At 49.3% G+C, this 8,873-nt stretch overlaps 1 protein-coding gene across 1 annotated transcript; it reads right to left on the reverse strand.

Moving 5' to 3' along the window:
- Positions 1-3,567: 3,567 nt before the first annotated feature.
- Positions 3,568-4,683, reverse strand: Mc3r (melanocortin 3 receptor). The gene has a single exon (XM_008835130.1). The coding sequence runs from the start codon at positions 4,577-4,579 to the stop codon at positions 3,611-3,613; it is 969 nt and encodes a 322-aa protein (XP_008833352.1). The 5' UTR covers positions 4,580-4,683; the 3' UTR covers positions 3,568-3,610.
- Positions 4,684-8,873: the final 4,190 nt, after the last annotated feature.

The raw sequence follows: 8,873 nt of genomic DNA on the forward strand, positions 1-8,873 counted from the left end.
CTGTTACACTGTGTCGCTGTGGGGGAGTGAGGAGACTGTTACACTGTGTCGCTGTGGGGGAGTGAGGAGACTGTTACACTGTGTCGCTGTGGGGGAGTGAGGAGACTGTTACACTGTGTCGCTGTGGGGGAGTGAGGAGACTGTTACACTGTGTCGCTGTGGGGGAGTGAGGAGACTGTTACACTGTGTCGCTGTGGGGGAGTGAGGAGACTGTTACACTGTGTCGCTGTGGGGGAGTGAGGAGACTGTTACACTGTGTCGCTGTGGGGGAGTGAGGAGACTGTTACACTGTGTCGCTGTGGGGGAGTGAGGAGACTGTTACACTGTGTCACTGTGGGGGAGTGAGGTGGCTGTTACACTGTGTCACCGTGGGGGGAGTGAGGTGACTATTACACTGTGTCACTGTGGGGGAGTGAGGTGACTGTTACACTGTGTCACTGGGGGGGAGTGAGGTGCCTGTTACCTTGTGTCTCTGTGGGGGAGTGAGGGGACTATTACACTGTGTCACGGTGGGGAGTGAGGTGACTATTACACTGTGTCACGGTGGGGAGTGAGGTGACTATTACACTGTGTCACGGTGGGGAGTGAGGTGACTATTACACTGTGTCACGGTGGGGAGTGAGGTGACTATTACACTGTGTCACGGTGGGGAGTGAGGTGACTATTACACTGTGTCACGGTGGGGAGTGAGGTGACTATTACACTGTGTCACGGTGGGGAGTGAGGTGACTATTACACTGTGTCACGGTGGGGAGTGAGGTGACTATTACACTGTGTCACGGTGGGGAGTGAGGTGACTATTACACTGTGTCACGGTGGGGAGTGAGGTGACTATTACACTGTGTCACGGTGGGGAGTGAGGTGACTATTACACTGTGTCACGGTGGGGAGTGAGGTGACTATTACACTGTGTCACTGTGGGGGGAGTGAGGTGACTGTTACACTGTGTCACTGTGGGGGGAGTGAGGTGGCTGTTATACTGTGTCACTGTGGGGGGAGTGAGGTGACTGTTACACTGTGTCACTGTGGGGGGAGTGAGGTGACTGTTATCTTGTGTCACTGTGGCGGGAGTGAGGTGGCTGTTATGTTGTGTCCATGGTCAGGAAGCAGAAAGCAAGCAGGAAGTAGGGCTGGGCTTCAAAATCTCAAGACCCACCTTCAGTGACCCACTGCCTCCAGGAAGGCCCCACTGTGCAAAGGTTCTACAGCTTTCCAAAGCAGCACCACTGACTGGGAGAAAGTGTCCAAATATATGAGCCTGTGGGGGACATTTTGTATTCAAACCGCTACAGGACTGATTAGGGATGTGGGATGCGCAGCCTGAGATGGACTCTGCAGGCCTGCATTTGGCAGCTGAATTGCCCTGTACTTTAGCCTGGAGTTCAGAGAGCTCACCTGTGACAGAAGGATAATAACAGTATCTGTCACATAGGGCATCATAAGGGTCCAAGCAGCAAATGCTTGTAGAACTTCCCCAGCTCTTGGCACAGGTCAGTAGTCTCTGCAGACTTACACACTCGGGGCCTGTGTCAGGTTTGTCTCCATTTAAAATGAGGCTCTCACATCAGCAGCTGGCATCCCGGGGGGAGTCAGAAATACCGAGCCTCGTCTCAGGACCTAACTCAGATCCACTGAACCGGAGTCCACAATGAGGAAGAGACCATGTGATGCTTGGGTTCTCCTGTCTGAATGCACCCCTGGGAACTAATGCTCACAGTGAGTGCTGAGTCCAATTCCATTGTGGGAGATGGCATGCTGGGCCCAAAAGACATCAGCATGGGGATGCAGGACCCACTGCAGCCTGACCAGCCAGGCATTCTCCCAGTCCTCAAAGCCAATGGGCTACACATATTCATCTCTAAAATGACACCTCTATCTCAGAGGCTTACCGACTGTAAGATGTAAGGAGGTGAGAACCGATAGGAAAGAAGAAAAATGTTATTTTTATCTTGTTTCCATAGGACAAGGGCATTCTGACTCCTATAGCTGTTGCTATAGTTTTCAATGAATCTGATTTCCTGTTTCCCACATTCACATGCTGAGTGCCAACTGATAATTCCTTTTATTTAGTGCCTTGATTAAAATAGCAAGGAGTGGCTGAGGTGTTAGAAGCCTGGTAGTTTGGGAAACTAGACAGGAGAGTTTTGTTGTTTGGCTGAAAGGATTGTACTAGAAAAGACTAGCTTTCTGACCAATGGGACCTTTATTTAATACGATTTACAAAATAGATCCTGGACTACAGTGTAACATACTGTGGCTGTGTGTGGGAGCCACAGGATGGCTTCAGGGGCGTACTGAAATACCACACGTGCTTAGCAATCACAAAAGCTTTTATTATTTCCAAACATTACAACCAAAGCAAGAAACAAGTAATTTCTGCTTGTGTTAGCAGAAAAAAATTTCAAGCACTCCCCCGTATTTATTTGAGAGCAGGAAAACACATTGTTGCGTATCAAAACACAGCTGAAGAATCATGAGAGGAGAGTGTGCCACTGACTGACTGAAGTTGTCCCGGGTAAGAAGTAAGCTGGCCGATTCCTGCAGCATACAGCAGTACACAGCATGCCTGTAGATCTCACCCTGTGGTCAGGGGAGTGCTCTGCTTTATTTACAAGGTACAGACATTGCTAATGGGATCATTGCACTTCAACACCATGTGGACAAAAGGGGCAAAGAGTCAGAACAAGTTTCATTCTTTCAGAGATAACGTTGAATTAGCCACGAGATAGATGCACAGCGATCAGAGGGAAAAAGCTCTGGTGCAGGCTTGAAGCTGTTCCAGCTGCTCAAATTATCAATGACAATGAGGTGATTTCTTGTGAAAAAAACACCCTCCCACCTACAGCTCCTCCTTGTTTCAAAGACAGAAAAGGGATAGTAGGAAAACTCCGCTTTGTTTCTTTTTACAAAGAGTAACACACACCTAGAAATGACCAAAATTCAAGACCACGCACGGCTTACTCTTCCCGGCACTTTTCTTCCATTAGGTTTCAAAGTTTAGATTTAACGAGCGAAGCCCTCGTTACCCTAACCACCACTACCACAGCAGCTCAGAGAGACGTGGTTCACATCTCTAGGCTATTTATTTATTTGCAGGGGGAGGCCGGCATGGATGTGAGGGTAAAAAGGGGAAGAGAATATATTACAGGGCTGTAAACCCATGGGTGGAAACTCAGTGTCTCACAGAGTAGTGCAAAGCTCCCCGAATAGTGGACAGCTCGGGGTGGCAGCTGTTAGCAGGTTTGCGTGCTGGACATCTGAACCATGTTTGCTGTTCACGGGAGCCCTCCAGTCTAGTTGGCGTGAAGCACAGAGTTATGCATATAAAGTGAATGGACAGGCAGGCATTACAAGCCCTGGTACCTGGGAAGGACAGCACCAAGCACAGCCTTCACCACTTTCTCCAGGAACCATGTGGGAGATCACTTTGACTTACCCACGAGAAGATCCACCCAGAGAGCCTGTTCTCTGCCATCTCCCCTTTGAAAAGGGTCTTCAGCCTAAAGGCAAAGCCAAGTACAGCCATGGCTGTTAACACCCTTACTTACATCTCTTCCGAGTGTTGCTTTTTCTCTCGCCCCTTGGTTGGATGTGGATCACTTGCACAGCCCTAGCCCAAGTTCATGCCGTTGCAGCCACAGAGAATCTCCTTGAAGGTGTTGCGCAGCTCCAGGCTGCGGAAGGCGTAGATGAGGGGGTCGATGACAGAATTGCACATGATCAGGACCAGGTAGGTATTGAAGTGTGCTGTGTAGCAGATGCAGTAAGGGTTGGTGGGGCAGGTGATGATGAGGATCAGGTGGAGGAAGAAGGGGGCCCAGCAGAAGATGAACACCCCCAGCAGGATGGTGATGGTGACAGCCCCCTTCATGCAGGAGTGCTGCTGTGGGGCCACGCCATCTGCGGGGGGCAGGGCGGCGATGCGCTGAACATGCAGCCGGGCGAAGAGGAACATGTGCACGTACAGGGTGCCCATGAGGAGCACCATGGTGAAGAACATGACGATGAGGCACACGATGACCATCTTGCTCTCGGAGTAGACAATAAACACCACACCACAAACACCACAGCAGACCCAGATGGCCACAATCAAGGCCAGGGCCTTCCTCACTGTCATGATGCTGTGGTAGCGGAGGGCGTAGAAGATGGTGACATACCTGTCCACAGCAATGGCCAGGAGGTTGCAGATGGAGGCCACTAGGGAGATGCAGATCATGGAGTCGAAGATGGTGTCCATGTGCTGGATGAACTGGTCCTCCAAGGTCAAGGAGTCGCTGTTGACAACGGCGATCATGATGGTCTCCAGGGCGTTGGACACGCTCACCAGCATGTCGGCAGTGGCCAGGCTGCACAGGAAGAAGTACATGGGGGAGTGCAGGTTGCCGTTCCTGGCCACAGCCAAGATGACCAGGACATTTTCCAGCAGGCTGACGATGCCCAGTGCCAGGAAGACCTCCGGCTTGATGAAGACTTGCTCACAGAACCCACTGCCGCTCCGGTTGCTCAGAGGGACGGCAGGGTGCTCCGTGTGGTTAGGCAACATCGGGTGAGCGAACAGGGAGCAGCACGAAGAGTTCATGGCCAGCTGCAAGGCCAGCGCCAGCTGGGGCTCCTGCAGGGTCTAGGAGGGAATCTGCTGCTCACAGGAAAGGCAGAAAATTCTCTCCCTTTGCTTCTCTTGTGGGTGCTGGCCAGCCGAGATTTAAATTTTCTTCTTCCCTAGAAGAGCGAGCTAGAGAAAGGAGAAAGTAGCTTGGAGACATAGGAGGAACTTTCCTTTGCATCTCCAAGAGCACTGACGTTCAGCACTGATCAGCCTGCCTCTCTGCCTCCGACCCTGGCTCTCTGTCTCCCCACCCGACACTGGTTGCTTCAGTCACAGCTCTGTTCATGGCAAGGTAGGGGATGTGAGACCCGTTGCTAGTGTGAGGGGAGCGCGCTCGGGTTTTATGCATCGGAACTCCTACTTCATCTTCAGCGCAGCGAAATGTCCACTGAGCAGCCAGCACCTGTCTGACTGACAGCAGGTCCATCCGTGCTCCCCGGCTTCCATGGGGAGATTAGAAAGCAGATTGGTGCCCTCTGCAGGCTGGACTGTTCACCTGCGCTCCGGACTGGATCCTTCCCATCTGTCAGGCAAGGTGCAGTAAACCTTTGTTCCTCTGATCATTTGAGGGTTGGTTTGATCATTTGAAACAAAACAAAACAAAAAACATTTGAGTACCTGCTACATGTCAGGTCAGCCCTGGGTGCAGGCAGAGAGGTGCTGGCCCAGTCCCCCTGAACCAGGATCTGTGGTGGAAAGGTGGGCATACCTTGGTGATACTGTGGTGCCTGACCATCGCCATGAAGCAAAAAACCCAATGGTGTGAATCATAGAAACTTTTGTTCTTTTCCTAGAGCATACAAAAATCACACCCACACTAGTAGTTCGTTAAGTATGCAGTAAAGTATGACTAAAAGCACCCATTATGTGCCTTAATTTTAAAAAATTTAAGATATTTTATTATTTTTACTTTATGTATATGTGTGTATTGCCTGTGTGTAGATAAGTGCACCCGTGTCATGCGATGCCCTTGGAGGCTGTCAGATCCCCTGGAACTGGAGTTACAGACAGTTGTTAGCTGCCATGTGGGTGCTGGGATGTGAACCCGGGTCTTCTGCAAGAACAACCAGTGTTCTTAACTGCTGAGCCATCTCTCCAGCCCCTTAATTTAAAATTTTTATTACTAAAGCATGCTAACCATACCCTACCCCTTCAACAAGCCTCAACCTTTTTGCTGTGGGAGGGTCTTGCCCAGTGTTGATGTCTGTTGACTGGTCTGGGTGGTGATTGCTGAAGGCTGGGGTGGTCGTCATGATTTCTTAAGTTGTGATAATAGCTGGGCCTGGTGGTGGCACAGGCCGGTGTGATCAGAAATTCTAGAACAAAGATTCCATAAAGCTGACTGTTAGAACTTCCTGTTTGTGGAATTAGAATGGTGCAGATTCATAGCTCATTTACTTTGGGCTATTTTTTGTTTTTTCAAAGACAAGTTCTCATGTATTTCAGGGGGTTTTTGAACTCACTGTAAACTTTTCACCTCCTGAGCACCAGGACCACAGTCACAGGCCACCACACTTTGCTTATGGGGTGCTGGGGCTTGAACCCAGGGCTTCATAAGTGTCAGGCAGACACTCTACCAACTGAGCTACAGCTTGACTTCATTTAGCCTATTTAATACCCACATCTGTGTGTGACTAATGTCCGGTGGCTATCATGTATCATATGAAACCTTTAGAAAAGTATTAACTTAGCAGACTACCAGCTCCCACCAACCCCAGGGCTAAGAATGTCATCAGATAACACCTGAAACCTAGCTCAGAGGTTTCCGTACTTTGCTGAAACCCACCTGCCTTATATCTTCACTAATATACTGAAAAGTGACTTGGGTTATGACTTTCTTTTTTTCTGTAACTATAAAAACTTTGTGAAACCATGTTCCCATTAGAACACAGTACTTGGGGTAGACTGAATTCATGTTAACTAGCTACGGTCACTCATATTTAGTTCCAGAATAAACTATCTTTTGTTCCCTTTAAGGTGAGAGCTGTGTTTTGCTTTGACACCTGTCATACCACACACCTGGGAAGCTGAGGCAGGAGCGTCCTGAATTCAAGTCCTATCTGGGCTCCAGAGTGAATTCAAGGCGAACATGGGCAACTTAGGGAGCCCCTGTCTCAAAGGAGTTGGGACTGTAGCTCAGCAGGGGAGCACATGTCTAATGCGTCAGAAGCCTTGGGTCCAGTCTTCAGTGCTCTGAGCTCAAAGGAAATTTAACAAAACCCTGGACATCACCTGGACACTGACTAGCTCTCCTTCAGCAAAGGCATGTCTCTGCCTCCCATTTCACTCATGGTGGACCCTCTTTGAAGGGTTGCTCCTCAGAGCCTGCTCAGTACAGGACTCAGGGAAGCCCAAGGGTCTGGGGTGCACAGAGGAGGGGTCTAACCTCTGACAAAGACTCTTCCTAAACTGAAGAACATAAAGGTTTTGATTCTCACAAAGAAGTGATATCCAGTATGGGGCTGAAGGAGGTGGCTCCTGGCAGAGGGGGCACCTGCCTGCAAAATGTAGGTAGTTGACCCTGGCCGTGGAAACTTGTGTAGCATGTGGGAATCAGAGTCACCGGGAGTAGTGTTAGCTGGGCTGTGCCATTCTGTAAAGCTCTTCCATTTTGGTTGAATTATGAAAGTTCCTGAAACGACAGTAATTTGATTTCTACAACTAAAGCAATTTGTTTCTCTAGATTCCTCCTCTCCCCACCTCAACCTCAGTAATGGACAGCCAGGAGAAATGAGATTTATCGATCATCTAACATTCTTTAACCGACTACTCACTGGTTACCACTAGCAACGGCCAACTGTGGCCCAAACAGGAAAATTTTCAATGTTCTCCCACAAACTTTCTGCCCTACAAGTACCCCAGCCTGTAAGTGGGTGATGGGTCCAGATTCTTACCCAGAGACACCTCTGCAGGTTTTTCTCTTGAACCTGTACTGTCTGGAGTTGCTCGTTCCCTGTCTCTCCTTTCCATTGACCTTACAGGTAGGACCTGTGTATTCAGTTGTCAACAGATGAACTGGGCACAGCCAGGGTAGAGTCTGGAAAGAAAGCTTGGAAATTTTGAAGCACAGAATGTAATTTGCTCTGGTGAGAGTATTGAGCTGGGAGACATGTTCTGGGAAATAAGACTATAAAGATTTTACAGGAGGCTAAGTGCTGGGCCAATGAGGTGGCTCACCTTGGTAGCACTTGCCACCAAGCTTGGTGGTGAGTTCAATACCTAGAACCTATGTGGGGAAAGGAGCGTCCCTGCAAGCTGTCCTCTGACCTACACATATGCACTGTGGCACGTGTGTGCCCACACACATGCTCACACACACAAAATAAATAAACAAATAAATAAATGTATGTTAAAAAGGCAGGAGCTGCCTAGAGCTTGATACCAGCAGTAAGTGAGAATTTGGGAACAGTGTTCTTAACCGCTGTGGATGGGGGCAGAGGGAGCATCTGGCAGGGATGAAAGGTTGTTAGGAAGCTAGTTAGAAATGAGCTGGTTTGGAAGTTATTGAAGATGGATCTCCCCCTCACAATCAGCTAAGGGCCCTACCTCCTGTGTCCTGGGTAACACAGTACTTTAAGGAAAGCTGGAGTTACCCCTTTGGAGAATTTCAAACACCACATGGAAGGAGGGAGGGGGTATCGCAATTGCCGGTTAAAATTTAAAACACCAGGTGACAGGTTAGCGAAAAGGGAGGGAGAAGGTGTGCTGGTTAGTTTCATCAACTTGATACAAACTAGAGTCACCTGGGAAGAGGGAACCCGCAGCTGAAGAATTTTCCAGATCAGACTGGTCTGTGGCCAAGCCTGTGAGGCATTTTGTTGATTGCTAGTTGATATGGGAGGGCCCAGCCCATGGTGGGAGGTGCCATCCCTCAGCAGATGGATTTGGGTCGCAGCAGCAGAAGATAGCTGAGCAGCCTGGGGAGCAAACTTGTAAGCAGCGATCCTCCACGGTCTCCGCTTCACATCCTGCCGTGGCTTCCCTCAGCGATGGACTTCGAGCTGTAAGTCAAATCAGACCTTACCTCTTCAAGTTGGTTTTTGGTCAGTGTTTTATCACAACCCCAGAAAGCAAAGTAGGATAGAGAGGCGAGCAGCAGGGCTTAGTTGAGGCTCATCAAAGGAAGGTTATTTCCTTGTGGTGAAGTGTTGTCATTTTTTTTAAAAAAATATTTTTTTATTTTATGTGTATGCATGTATTGCCTGCATGTAGGTAAGTGCACCCATGTTGTGCAGTGCCCGTGGAGGACAGAAGAGGCTGTTGGATC

Source organism: Nannospalax galili, unplaced genomic scaffold, assembly GCF_000622305.1.
Source record: "Nannospalax galili isolate Female #2095 unplaced genomic scaffold, S.galili_v1.0 scaffold596, whole genome shotgun sequence".
NCBI classification, from domain to species: domain Eukaryota; kingdom Metazoa; phylum Chordata; class Mammalia; order Rodentia; family Spalacidae; genus Nannospalax; species Nannospalax galili.

Bases quoted from the DNA above. Each gene is read 5' to 3' on its own strand.
- Mc3r (XM_008835130.1), bottom strand. From the start codon at position 4,579: ATGAACTCTTCGTGCTGCTCCCTGTTCGCTCACCCGATGTTGCCTAAC.